The following is a 15,517-nucleotide window of genomic DNA, read 5'->3' as shown; positions in this document are numbered from 1 at the left end:
AATTTCACATAAGTTTGGTTGTCCAGAATCTGCCTGATCTAACCAAACTAGTCAGTATTCATTATAAATACACTTCCTTTGCACTCTCCTGGACCACAAGAACCCTGACATACTTAAAAGTTGGTGACCTGTGTTACAGAAGCCTTATTGTTTTGTTAAACGTTGGGGATATGGTGGGGAGGTAAAGGTGTAACCCTTATTCTGTTGAAATGTAGATAAGAATGTAGCTATAAAAACACAATGTGAACAATTGCTCTCACATATGTACACTGATCATGGAGGCTATTTCTGAAACCGACAGCTTCACCACATGCTCTAAAAGGGTTGCGGCTGATCTTGTTGAAAGCAGAAGTGAGAAGTTTCAGGAAAATGAAAAAACGAAAACGGACTTGATACGTAAAGTTCTCAGAGGCACCTTTATCTCTATACATTCTTCTTGATAATGTTTATCATTCGTTTTAATTGATGGGGTCGGTGGGGTTACAATTCCATCTTCTGCCTCTCACCGATGAAGTGTTTAAAAAGATGTACAAAGCACTGACGTACATAGACGCCACACTGGGAAAGAATTTCCCTTTTTCTGCAGGTGAAGCTTGTTGCGTTCACAGATGGGGATTCAGAGTGTTCTTGTTCAGCCCAACTGTGCCCACACTGATGAATCCTAGAGGTAAAAGGCTGTGGCGGTCTGCAGGGATGTTGCTAACTATTGCATCAGATGCACAGTTTGGGACACCTCTTGGGATTTCAGACTGTGTGTGTCTGTGGGTATACATAGCTCTATGTGTCTATGCCTGCATGCTGACATGTTTGTGTGTTTAAGGGAGAAAAACGGGGGTATCATCCACCCTTCCACAAATCATCTGTGCTAATAATTTGTCACTACACTGTTTCACCTCCCAAAATAGATGATAATGCACCTCATGCAGTGATTCAGTTATTACATCTAAATATATCTGTTAACTAAGATTATGTCTGCTTGCCATCAGGGCTTTTGCTCATATTATTTTGCCCCTTTTCCCACCACTCGCTTTATGCCCCCTGTTTCCATCAGTGACATGCAAGTAAGCTAATAAACTTACATGATAGTAACAAGTTTTCATTGACATGGCTGCATTTTAATGTAATAATTCATATTTAATTTTGTAGCTCAATAAAGACACAAAATAATCCAAAATCAACAGTTTAGCTCATAAACAAAGTGACATGAGGTTTTCTTTGTTATATTTTATAGGTACTGATGGTGTTGTATCTTACCACCTGTTTGCTTTGTGTGCTCTTGACTGTATCCTGCTCTTATGTGGACCAAGTTTTGAAACAAAGTTATGTGTTACGCTTTGGTGTGGTTGTGGATTAGAGGGTTTCACTGCTGATGGAATAGAAATTTGATTAATATGCCATGAAAGGCACAATGTTGTATAAGTGGTTTACCCGCCAATATGAGACTTCATCTTCATATATTTTTTATATTCCCTTTAAAAAAAGACGGTTATAAACCTAAAGGCTAAAATAAGCCAAAATCTCTGAATATTGTTGATCTAAAAGCTTATTTCCCACTTATTTCTATTAACCTGCTGTTGGTTTTTACATGCAAAACAGCATTTATAGCTTACACGATGCACCTCTTTCCTGTGTCTTTGTTTTCTTACTCTTCTAGAGCGAGGCTTTGAAATGATGAAACAAAGCACAAAATCCATTACCCGTCAGGCTTTCTCTGCTGTCTTTTTTTCTTCTTCTTTGCCATTTAGCATTCTCTCACTTGCGGGGTCCCAAATATTCAGGTCAATAAGTCTATGAGGGGAAATCACCCTTACACTTATGAATGCTCTTAAGTGTAACCTGCAGTTGCCAGGCAGATGGTGCTTCATAATGCAGCTCGCGGAGGTTTGGTCAAAATATATGTCAGTCTGAGGAGTTAAAGGAGTTTAAAATGAACTAATCTAAAAAAAAAACAAAAAAAACAAAAACAAAAATGAACTCCATTATTTTTACCATTTCATTCAAACTTTTTTTAGCATGAGTACAGGAAAAGAGCGACACGTTTGGCATCATAAAAGTTTTGATCTTTTATTATTTTTACCAAGGCCTTTACCAGCTGTTAGTCACTGTTTGGACAGACCTTAATGATGCTAAACTGAAAGCTTTACCAACATGGAAATTTCCTTAAGTTTTGTCCTATAAGAGATTGTTTGATGCACTGAAAGTTAAAAGATTTGATGCCAACATGGCCTTTCAAACAAATTTCAGGTTGAAGACAAATAAAGACAGCAGCTTACAGATTAATTGAGGCAGTTTCAACAGTATAAAAGCATGCAAAGGATCTTTCCAACCCATTAGACAAGGGTGCATATATGGTAGAAAAAAAGGCAAATACCACAAAAATGTCTCATTTTTAACAGTTTAGTACAGAGTGATGGTGCTTTAGGCTTGTGCTGCACTGATGAGCATTTCAGTTTTAGAAAACAAGAAATGTTTAATTTAAATCTTAGCAAATTCTGGAAGCAAAAATAACATTAAAAAAATAGAAAATAATAATAATAATAATAATAATAATAACATAGGATTATATTTGTAAGTTAAAGATGATTGCAAACATAAATTCCAAAGACTTGCACATCACAAAAGGTGCAAGTTGACTCTTTATTTATTCATTTATTTATTCATTTGACCTGCGTACTGAACAAAGCTCTACATGAAAGTTGTATGAGAGGACTTTTGGGGGGGGGGGGGACTAGAAGTTTGAAACTTTTTTTTAATTTCACAATTTAAATATTTAACCCATATAACATACCCAGTCCTAACACATTTAACAAACATATAAAAATCAACAAACACATAAAAAATAAAATAAAATAAAATAAAGGGGGGTGGGGGTGTTGTGCATGCTCATATTCCTTCATAAGATATTTAGATGATTTAGAAGCCAACTTAGAAGGGCGGGTGAGTTATATGTCGATACACCCATGTATACATACATACACACACATATATTCACATGTATACTCATACATACGCACATACATATATACATATGAACACACTTGTATCACAAACTACATATAAGTCTGCATACAAATATATACACATATAGCCACTTTTATTCATAAGTATATGTGCAAGCACATACAAAAACACTTCCATTAAAAAAGAAGTTTGGAACTTAAAGTTTTGTTGCATTTCTTACTAAAGCAGCACTTTTTCTTACTAAAACCCTTTAAGACACCCAAAGTTTTTCTTCAGGGAATTTTATTTTATAGTTCTTTGAAATCTGCTTATATTGGACTTTCTGTTTACTGCAATATAGACAAAGAGAGGCCAGACATTTACACAGTAGCTCAAAAGTCTTTGACATGTATTTTTTTATGACTTAAATGTTTATTTAAAAATAAAATAATGGTGATCCAAGCATGGACATATATATATACATACATATATATATATATATATATATATATATATATATATATATATATATATATATATATATATATATATATATATATATATATATATATATATATATATATATATATATATATATATTCTACAATAACTGTTTGGGGAAATTCAACACAAAATCCAACCTGTTGGGAAAAAAATGTTCTCGTGAAGACCAAATTCTCTCATTTCTAATGCACACCAGTAACCATAGACAGTCATACATGAGCCGGTTTCCTGTTGTGAACACGCCGCCAACGTAACGGGAGCGTTTGAAGGCGGATGGGAGGCGGAGGACGGTGTCCAATGGCACGAGCGGGGAGGCGGCGTGTGGCGACAAGAGAGGCGGGCGGCAGCGGCAGCCAGCTGTTGGAAAGCAGCGTGCTGCTCCTCCAACCATCTTCTGCATCAGGTGAATATCAGTGCATCAGCACGAGAAGACTCTTCCTGCTCATCTAAGTTTCTCACTGCCAACTTTTTTTTTCAGTTTGCTTTCAGTCAGCAGGAAACTGACGTGCGTCAAACAAGTAAACAGAACAACAAGGACATCGAGGAGCAGGTGAGATATTTTTAGTTTTGACTCCATCTGTGTATGTTTGAATTATTATTTCCTTTTTGTAAAAGTCAAATAAGCAGCAGTTCCCCGAGGTTTTCTTGCGATTTCATGTCCCAGCTGTGTGTTCAGCAGCCAGCCTACCTGTTGCTGGGTTATTGAGAGCTGCCCATAGATGACACTATGTTTGACTGGGACTCTTGGCAACTCGTGGACCGACGGGGCTATTCTTATGCGACCTATTTTTTTTGACTGACATAAACAATTCATTAGGCCTAATTATGCAGGAACATTTTTTCAGAACAGTATTTTTACTGTTTTTATTTTTAGCGTCAAATGTTTGAGCCAAGTGGAACCTAATGGGCACATCCAATGGCCATTTGATAGATAGATAGATAGATAGATAGATAGATAGATAGATAGATAGATAGATAGATAGATATGAAAAGAAATTTAGCTTGCGCTATTTGTCTATTTATGTAAAGATCAGATGTCCTGTTCATGCCTAAAATATGTATCATACTCTGATCAAAAATATCAAGGCCATTCAATTATCCCATGTTAAAATTAGACAAATATTTTGCCACCATTACCCTGCAAAGACCTTTGAGCACATGAACTGTTTGACAGACAAGACGATACACACACACACACACACACACACACACACACATATATATATATATATATATATATATATATATATATATATATATATATAAAATCCTATTTATCCACATAAAAAATGTTTATATATTTTTAAAAGTTTGATTTTATTGACAGAGTTGTGTTTCAAGTTTCTGCCTGCCCATACACCTTTTTATTGTGGTGTTATGAGATTAGTTGAAACAGGGAATCAGATAAATAATCTCCCTCCCTGTTTCAACTGTGGTTGTTATAAAGAGCTTTATAAATAGAGCTGAGTTGACTTGAGTGGAGTCGAGATTGTGCTGATGTTATTTTACAAGCTGGTTAAATAGGGTTCATGCTTTCTAACAAAGTTTCAGGTGCAGTTTCTGCCTGTTTACTTTTAACCTTTTGGGTAATCAAAGGCGTATTGAATAGTCAAAATGACTGACACATCTGTTGCTGCAGTCAGAGTACAATATATTATTCCAATGCATCGGCCCCAAGAGATACAGCCACTCACTCAGCTGAACAAAATATTGTCAAAGAAAGCTTTTTTATATGAAATAAATAAATAAACACCTACTTGCATCCCTTTACTCAGCTACGTTTAATAAAGAAAACTTCTGATGGTCTACCTTGATGTCACATTAGTTGAAGCTGTCTTGGCCAATATTCAAATATTTATCATGTTTTTGAAACATTTACAAGCCGCTGTGCTCTGAATGCCTCATGGAAAGAAAACCATCGAAGCAGAACCCTTAATACTTTACAAATGGCCTACTTTTCCCCCTTCTCATTCATGCGTAGCGTTCACTGTAGCAAAACAATATACAGCATAGACTGGTATTGCAAAACAACGATCAAACCAGTTAACATAATCTTGCTCTGTCTTTTTTTTTTTTTTTTTTAAACTTTTCTGTGCACACACAATGTTGTCCTGGTGAGCTCCCCAGTGATCAGTCAGAAGATCCCAGGGTGTGTGAGAGCAGGGGTAGTGGCTTGCTATGTTTTCCACCGCCTCTCATCTGGGGAAGTATCTGACAAAGTGACTGTCTTCTCCTGTAAAAGCCCGAGGGGCAACTGTATATATGTTTAATGATTGTACTGTTACAGGACAGACAGCAATTTGCATTCATGGTTCATCCTAATTACTTCTACAACAACTACAAAAAATGAAAATGTGCTTCTTCCATTTCACGTCCATCTTTTCGTGGAGACGACGTGTTTAAAAGTTAGCGTTAGAGGTGAACGACCATGAGGAGTAGCAGCTTTATGCTAATGCTGCCTGCCTATTTCTGCATGTACACAGGCCTCAAGTCGCAGTTGTCAAATGGGAAAACATTGAATTAGCTGTGAGAGGGAACAGCCAGGCTTTTTCCTGCCTGTTTTGGCCTTTGGGCTTTGTTTAAACCTGCAAAACCACAAAGAGCTCCACGGCTAACTATGTGCTGTCCGTCTGGATATGGCTCTATATTTATTCAACTAGTCATTTGTTTTCACAGGGTTGTCTGTGGTATGGTAGTTGTCATTTGGTTATTTCTTAGACAAGAGGAACTTTCTGTCAACCCATGAGATAAAGATCTTTCTGCGCTGTTTAGTACACATGTCCCACTTCCTTCTCTTCCTCACCATTAAAAAGTCTTGAAATGGGGTTAAATTGTCTCACGTCTGGTCCAAAACACAACATCTTGACCTCACTTGGCTTGAGTTCTTTGTGGTGACTGAGTTGTCAGTTAGACAGACCAACAGAATGGCTTTATTGGTTATTATGGCTCTGTTTGCCTATTGCGTGCTTGGTTTTGCCACAGCAACAGATGCAGTAATAGTTTTGTCTGCAGCTAGTATTGTTGAGGTTTCTTGTGCTTTCATACAACTTTATAAGGTAATCGTGAGAGTAAAGAGGTGGATTCCACCAGAAATGACACAGATGACTGTATGCCCAGCTCATGCTGAAGTGCAGCGGGTACTTTAAGGGTCGTGGGAACATGGGTGCCATATCCGCTCAGGCAACCACTAAATATAGAAAAGTCCAATAAATGTCCTGAATTTTAGGGGGGAGGGGACCAGTGAAAACTCCTCTGGGCTTTGGAGAAGTAGTCAAGTCAGAAGAATCAGACCAGCACTTAACAAGAAGGTGCTAACCCTAACCCCGTACAATATGCCCACAATTGATTTAGCTTTGTATGGTTTTGAAGTCAAAGTGACTTAAAGTCTCTTTTGGACACACACACACACACACACCTGATTTGTCTGTTGTTTTGCAGAAGTGCAGTTTTCTAGACCATAAAACCCAGAAAAACAGGGGGTGTGAGTCTGAAAACATTCTCAAGCCAACGACAATCCATCCATGTCTTCTCATTCTGCCCCTACAAGTCCTGTTTTTTCTCTGACCTGGCTGTGCATGAGAGAGGAGTGGGTGGCTCTTAGCATCACCCATCTTTCAAAAACACTGTTTTCATTCTACTGTTTGGTTTCAGCGATTGTCTGCTCAACCTTTAAAAGGAGCAGTGGACTGTATTTTTAACCCTGTCTCTTGGGGCAGCGCGGTGCATGCGAGCACTGTGCTGCTGGCCGAGGGGTAACCCAGACTGCGAGTGTGTCAGTCTGCAAGGACTGATGGTCCGACAAGATTCGCTCTAACTTTAGACCGCATCACCTCATACTGGTAAAAATAAATACCCTGCCTGTACCAAGAGGAAGAGATGTGAGTCACTTAAACCATTTGAAAGACATTTTCTTGCAAGAATTAGACAATTGAGCAGAAAATTTGCTGTTTCAATCATAAAAGATCAAAATTAAAAATGATTTTTTTTTTTCATTTTTGGTTGTTCAGCTGGTCTTCTTTTTGTTTAGTTTTGTTTAAAAAAACTTTTGAAATTTGAAATATAATTTTAAAGAGTGCTCTGGAAAGGTCTGTAATAGTTACAGAACAATACCCAGAGGATGTAAACACAGATATTATAAATAGGTACCCATGAAGAATTCAAAATTGTCATCATTTATAAACTTACATCAGAACATTTAAATGTCCCAATTATTAAATTTAAACAGAAGCAGCTAACGGAATAATGGGTTCATTTAAAATTTTCTTTAATTAAAGGGGTTAATGCATTATTAGCATTACAAAACTCAGTTATTTATATTGAATTTAATTTCTGCAATGAGAGCATAATTTATTTTCCTCAACAGGTGATCTTGCTTCTTCATTGCAGAGTTCAGTTTGGAGCAGGAGAAGAAAAATGGGAAGAAAGAAAATACAAATTTCTCGTATTCTCGACCAGAGGAACAGACAGGTGGGTCTAGACGCGCTACTTCACATATATTAGAAAAGTTTTTTGGGTTTTTTTTTTTTTTTCTTTTGCCACAGTGTTGTTCAGACAGCGTTGTGCCACAGTGTCTCAGATCTCTCAAATGACAGCCGGTTAGAAGACCAACATGAACGTAATCACATTATTTCCTGCATTTCTTGTATAAGAATTTAATGAGTTTTTCTGGTGTAGGCCTACATACTGTTACACTAGCTCTGTTTTTTTATTTATTTATTCATTTTTGTCTGGTCGCTCAGCATGCTACATGAAATTTAGTCCTTACTTTGGGCTCTGGAGGACTTTAAATGAAAGTTGCCCCGTTGTTTTGCTGCAGATTTTAATGGTAACTGGTAACAACTAAGGCCTGCAGAAGAAGTCAAAGGGCAGCTGCATTACTTTGTACAGCAGTTCTTTAGTCATACAAAATACTCACGTAGAGACGGCTCAGGATGCAAATACATGGACCATGTGTTGTGTATTGCATGGTAGGGATAGATAATTAATCAAGCATTATTTTCTGTTACAATTTCCACTTTCAGTTTATTGATAAAAAAAAAAAAAGAAAAAAAAAACTATGACTTCGATAAAATAAAAAATAGTTTTGCATCAGATTTGCACTTGTTGGGAAACAACAAATCCTTTAATGTCATGTTTCTCTACAGAGGTTTAAAAGGCATCAATTTAAATGCTTTAATTTCCAAGAAATTACAACTGCTTCTGTGTTTCATTGATGTGAATGTAGTAAAATCTAAAACCCCGGTAAAAAAGTGAGATTTTGCTCCATGTCGAAAGGGGGGTAAAGATGACTTCGGCACCTTGACACAGAAAGCAGCCAAGTGAGCTCACCAACAGGTCAACGCGGAAAGAGGAAACATGGTTAAAGTCTATATAAAGAAGACATATTTTACAGATGAAGACATTTTTATCAGCTTAATAAGGAAACAAATCTGATAACAGATCACATGTACAGTATCATCTTGATGGCAGCTAACAGTAGAGATGCTATTGTGTTCTCATCAGACACCACATAAGATGTTTGCAGAACACTTCTGTGTGAGATGCATGTTATTAAAAGTTAGAGCTATCGCTTGCGTCCATGAAGTTTATCCCTCTATTTTTTCGTATCTGAAGGGTGTCTGGGCACATTATCTGTTACACTTATTCACAACATAATGACACAGACCACTTCCTTTTCCTCTTCTGCTTCTTCTAATCTTCTAATCTTTTTTTTTTTTAATTTGCGGTAGGTGACCTTCACCAAACGTAAGTTTGGTCTGATGAAGAAGGCTTACGAGCTGAGTGTGCTCTGCGACTGTGAGATCGCCCTCATCATCTTTAACAGTACCAACCGTCTGTTCCAGTACGCCAGCACTGACATGGACAAAGTGCTGCTGAAGTACACAGAGTACAGCGAGCCCCACGAGAGTCGCACCAACTCAGACATATTAGAGGTACTCTTGGAACGTTTTGCTCTTTGACAAGTTTTTACATGTGACTCTAGTTATTATTAACTACTGAGTATATTGACTGGTATTATAATTGTCATTTCAAACAAGACATTTGATTTGGTTATAGGAGATGTAATCAGGTTACAAATTTCAACTTGGAGTGTTGCATTTTTAATCATTCTTGCTGTTCAGAGACATTGTGCTGCATAACTTTACAATGTGCACCCTCTCTTCTGAGTCAGACCCTGCGTAGGAAAGGCCTCGGTCTGGAAGGCTCTGAGCTCGATGGTGAGGAAAGCGCGCAGGCAGTGGCAGACAAATATCCCCACAGCGAGGGCATGGATCTCTCTGTGGCCCGCCAGCGCTTCTATGTCAGTCCATACACACTTGTGCTTTTATACACTCAACAGTAACACAGATTTTGAAAGATTTCACGTGTACAGAAATCAACAGGGCTAATTATAAAATGTGTTACTTTGTAGGCTCCTTCGCTCCTTTCACCAGAGGCACAGTTCCTTGTTTCAGCGGGTTGCGAGAATGGTTTCCCTAACTCTTCTGCGTCCACCATGGCCTCCCACAGACCCCCAGGTTTTAAACCTCTCAGCTCAAGACCGGGCCCTGCCAGCCCTGCTGCACCTCACGCACACACTGCATTTATGTCTCCACATGCAGGTGAGACCCTACGACAGTTTTAATAACATGAAATGCTTTTAAAATCTGCCGAATGGAAATGCTTTGCACGTACTGGCATCATAAAGAACAACTCACATTTATTCATTCACAAAATTATTTTCCATAACTGCTTTGCATCGTTGATAAATGAATCACTGGTGAATTTTTCTTCTTCTTTTCGAGGTTTACGTTTTACTTTCTCACTAAATGCTTCGCCGTAAAGCTCGCATGTCAAACAACTGTGCAGCTGGCTGTGAACTCACAGGAAGTGTGTGTATTCACTAATCCACACATGTTGTGAGCCTGTTTTATGAAACTGGCCTTCTACTAGTGTAAGAGCAACCATAGTTCTGTGGTTTCTATACAGAATGTATCACACCTGCAGGTCATGTCTGCCTCTTTTTCACTCTTCGACTCTTTAGATGCATTATGATGTCATGAGATATTCATACAGTCTCTAAATGCAGCATTTTAACTAAGCTAAGAAATTACACAGATTTTTGTTTTGTTTGTTTGTTTGCTGGTTTAAAACTGATTTTTCCAGCTTAAGACTAAAATTCACCTTCAGATAACTGCTGCCTATTCTCACACACATATCAAATAGTGACTCAAAGCACACACAAAAAGAAGTTAATTTTGTCACACTTGTAGGTAGCAGCAGAGGGAGGTGAAGAATGTATCACGGAAAAAAAAAATTATTCCTCTGTGAGTGAAGCAAACTGAGGTTACTTTTCACTTCTGCTCCTTTCTTTCACTGGTTAGGTATCGGCTACTCTGTGTTCTCCCATGGGAACCTGAATCGAACTCTGGACATGAAAAGCCCCCCTCCTCTGAATGTGGGCACTGAGAACATGCGGGCAGATGCTGTTAATCAGGGCATGGGGATCACACGAGCAAACCACAGCTCTGCTGTAAGTAGTTGTCAGCAGAAACAGGTGTCTTTGAATTCAACACAAACTATTTGTAGTTGTTTATTTTTTTGTGCAATTTTTTAACTAGACGTAAGACTAGAAAGTGTGTGAGTGTGGGTGTGTGTTTGCTTATACACGCACCATCTTGCAAACTTGTAAAAGTCATTTCACAAGTTCCTTTAATCGTTTTTATTCATTCACGCCGCTCACACTTACAAAGTTCACGCTTTCTGTATTGAATGAAATCATTTTACCACTACATGTGAAAATTTCCTTCTGCTGTTTACATTTCTTTCTTTTCTTTTCTTTTCTTTTTTTTTTTATCATCAGCGGGGTCTCTTGTACCAGGGGCTACACAGTGGTAGTTCCATGGTAGCCATGGGCAAAACTGGGATCCTTGGTCATAGTTTGGGAAGCTATGGCCTCCCCTCCCCTGGAGCCTCTGGTAGGTTTAATGCTACATAAAATACATCTTATAAGGGTCAAATAATTTTTAAAAAACATGCTCTAGCAAACGAGTGAAATGTCACTCTGTGGTAAAGGTAGAGAAGCGAGCTAAAGTTAGTAAAATTAGCTAATTAAAATGAAATAGAAATAACGTACTTAAACGGGTATAACTCTAATGTGCTATTGCCTGCAAATTTCTTGAGAAAATATTATTGTATTTTTACCAAGCGGCAGCCTCCTGCAGTTAAAAGTGAAACCTATGCGCAAGTGCATAAAACTGCCGTTCCCCCTTCATCCACTAGGGGCTGCAAAACAGAGCAAATCCCCATAGACTCCCATGTTAAAAACAACAACTTCACACTAGAAATAAACATGTTTACAGCTTGGTTCAAAAATCCATTTTCGGTTTGGTTTACCTTCATGACAACTGTGGGGGGAGAGAATTTTTTTCTAACTCGCCCGTTTAAAAGTAATTTAATATCGAAATTCAGCTAATTTCGTGTCCTTTTGATTGACAGGTACCGATCTCCCGCTTCAAGTCAGAAGAATGTATAACAACCGCGGTTTTTAGCCGGTTAAAACCGTGACTTAACTTTAGCCCGCTTACCTCCGTTAGCTGGTTAGCTCCTGTTATCTCCAGGTTAGCCTGGTTAGCTTTTAGCTACAGAAAGCTCGGAGTTCACTCAATGTCAATCATCTACCATGACGCTCACAGCCCCCCTCTCAGCTCCACCACTTTGCCCATATTTGTATTTTCCGGGCGAGATGACACGCATGACACTGCCAACATGGCGATGGTTGGAACCGCTCACCGAGCTTCAATTCAGCTCTTCAGAAACCTATGGGTGACATCACAGAGGCTCCGTCCATCTCTTTATACAGTCTATGATTTTTACTTGTTTTAGAATTTTATCACATTTTTTAAAAGTATGATCATTTTATTTATAAATCAGACATCTCAACTGTTTGGTTAAAGTTTATACATGAAAAACTGGAGCGTCTCATTTACAGTAGCTATTGTTACTATAAGGGATTAAAAGTAACAAAACAAATTTTCTTTCCTTTTTTCTTGGCACGGACCTGAAAAACATCAGACTCACAGATAACTGGGCATGTTACAAACACTGAGATGCACGATTTGTCGTCATAGCAGCGAGGCAAACTGTCCAGTGTCTGTTTACATGTCACTGTTGGCATGTGCTGAGATATGCAATGGCGGGAACAGTAAATATAAAAGTAAGCTCTACTGTTCCTGTAAAAATCACTGCTCTGCACACATCCAGGCCTTTCTTGCCTCACTTGTGCATCAAATGTGACCAATGTGCATAATGCCTGCACACCTATTTTAATAAAAGCAGCTCTAAAAAAAAGTAATTTTAAACAGACATGACCTAGCTTAGCGTACTTTAGCTTAGCTGAGATAAGCTAAACTCGTTCAACACAATGATTAACAGATGACTGTATAAGCTGCAGAATAAACCAGTCAGCTTTTGAGCTTGATAAGAAAATAGATTTCCTATCTATTTTAATTAGCCGCAGATAAAAGATGCTTGTGAGAGGAGTTGGCACAGGGTTATTTTTAGGAGGATCGCAGTTAGCTCCATGTGTTTCTGCCAGTGGCTACATTTAACTTTCTATATTTGGAAACAGTATCTATATGCTGCGCTGTGTTTAAGGCTATGTTACACGAAGATAACTCAACGTAAGAAGAAAACTAAGGTGAAACTGGACTCTTGTATTATTTATTCATAAATATAGAAATCCAAATGTCTCAAAGATTTATTTAACATCACTGTCGTTTTGTTTCAGAGTATAGCCAGCCTGGTTTTTATCACTCTGTTAGTCTACAACGTGGAGCAGTAAACCCCTGGCAACCATCACAACTGCCTCAGGAGCCCCATGGGCCACATATAAGCTCAGGGTAAGCAGATTACCTGCTATTGTAAATGTCACAGATCCATTTTGTTGAAAAGCTGCTGTATGGCATTTGAACCAGCAACTGATTGCTGTCCATAGTTTTTTAATTTGGTGTGTTTCTTTCTGAGTGTTTCAGGAAATTAGGCACAAAAATGCAATGTTTCATCATTTCTTGACATATAAAGCACCTTTACACCAACCAGCTGTTGCAAATAATGTCATTTAGTACTGTGCAGATCCAAAGAACTCTTTGTATAAAGAGATAAAACTTTGTGAGGATGAGATATAATCTCAATGGTCTGTGACCTACAGCAGTAATGGAAGTGCAATACATTGGTTTAAAATATTGTACAGAAAAAAACCTTACTATGGTAGCTAATGGAGAGAAAATAGCTTTGCTTGTTACTGGTCATCTTGGCAGACAACTACAGAGGTGACCAAGCCTCTCTGCAATGACATTAATGATCATGTTAATTCTATACACAGTTCTGCAGGAGCTTTTTTGGACATTCTAACCAAATAAAAATAAATTAGAAGAAAAAAAAAACAACTAAATAAAGTTACAAAGTTTTATTATATAAATTAAGCAAAAAAAAAAAGAGAAAAAAAAAGAAAATGTTAAATATGTTCAAAGCACTCAAGCTTAAAAACCCCAACAAATAATAATGTGATAAACTTGACATCTTGGAAAGATATAACCACATATAACTAGGATTCAAAAGTAACTGGTATTTAAATGTATTTTAAATGGATGAAAAAAAGAAGAGAAGAAGATGCTGGAAAGTAGTTTTTAAGAGGCAAATAAGGGATGAAACGTGTCATACATGAAACTTCTAGACAAGGGTGACTCATTTGAGCATCACCCTTTTAATCCAGCTTCCTCTAAAACAGAGAAACATAAAGTGATACTATGAAATTTCTGTGAAAGATATAACATATTATTATTATTATTATTCCTAGAAAATACTTTCCTTTACACCTGTTAAAATCATTTTAAGGTCAAAGAAAGAGGTTCATGAGGACTTCTATATAGACGACCGAACTGCAATGAGAATCTGAACACACTTACACTGAGGTGTTCAGACCGAAGTCTGCAGCGCTGAATCTACAGCTGCTTAGTAAATATTTTTTAAAGTCGTTCTTATTTTTGTTTATGCAATCTCCATTCCTTCCTACTTTGGATAGTCAATATCAGAATCTCCTGACTTTGGTGTAGCACACTGAACAGATATGCTGGGATCTAACATCCCTTTTAGGAATTGCATTAAAAGAAATTATTTTCTGTTCCTGTCCTCTTAAAATCCACATTTGCATAAAGCAAAAAAGGACAAAGTGATGTCAGTGTTGCTTTACTATTATAATACTATTATAATACTATAATACTATTATTATAATACTAAACTCCTTTCGCTGAGTTTCTGTTTCATCAACATTTAAAGTGATTCATTGTAACATTGTAACTTTTTAGGCATGATGAATGAGTGTCAAATGTCAAATTCTCTTTTCTTCTTCTAGTTTCAGCTGAATGAAATTGTCCCTAATTCCCTTCATACATAAATGTACATTTGTTTTCTGTCCACCTCTTTGTTGTTGTATCTAGCATGTCCAGTGGGGGGTGCTCCTTCCCCTCTCAGCCTTGCTCCTCAAACTCCCCACATCTCCCCTCCCTCAATCTCAGCATTAAATCCGAGCGAAGCTCTCCTGAGCACATGTCCTCACCTTCCACCCCTCCTCTACACCACCTCAGGCAGCATTCTCCAATTAGCAACCCTGATTCAACTCGCCATACCCCTCCAGAAAAAGGACCAACCAATGAGACGAAGGATTTTCCCAAAGCCAGCTACCCACAAGATATACAGGAAGGCGGGCAGCCGCTCAGGCAGTTAGAGATGAGTGATGGCTGGCAGAGATAGCCAGGTGCTGTAGGTCCACCACCATCTCTCCTTTAACAGCTGCCAACAAACCAGATCGGGTGGAAATGTGTGTCCCCGACCTCCCAGAACGGGACGCCTCTCTTTGTCTCCTCACACAGAGCTGGTCTCTCACAAGTGGAGAATTCTTCTCCACATCACTTTCTATCCAATGAGGAGATGGATGCAAAGAGACTTTTGCTTTTTCTTTAGGTTTAGTTTTGTTTTGTTTTTTTGTTTTTTTTTATGGTGAATAAAAATACAAATCCAAAATGTTAATTTAGTT

General features: G+C 37.9%; 1 protein-coding gene across 1 annotated transcript; it reads left to right on the top strand.

Annotated features, from left to right (window-relative positions):
• Positions 1-7,832: 7,832 nt before the first annotated feature.
• mef2b (myocyte enhancer factor 2b) lies at positions 7,833-15,234 on the top strand (the record flags this gene model as incomplete). The annotated part of the gene is made up of 8 exons (XM_079245222.1): positions 7,833-7,911; positions 9,174-9,377; positions 9,617-9,745; positions 9,857-10,046; positions 10,809-10,957; positions 11,288-11,402; positions 13,214-13,325; positions 14,922-15,234. Exons 1-8 carry the CDS (start codon positions 7,858-7,860, stop codon positions 15,232-15,234), a joined length of 1,266 nt encoding a protein of 421 aa, XP_079101348.1. The 5' UTR covers positions 7,833-7,857.
• Between the last annotated feature and the right edge of the window lie 283 nt (positions 15,235-15,517).

This window comes from Telmatherina bonti (assembly GCF_933228915.1).
Source record: "Telmatherina bonti genome assembly, chromosome: 8".
NCBI lineage: Eukaryota > Metazoa > Chordata > Actinopteri > Atheriniformes > Telmatherinidae > Telmatherina > Telmatherina bonti.
This window is presented reverse-complemented; position numbering and strand designations above follow the sequence as displayed.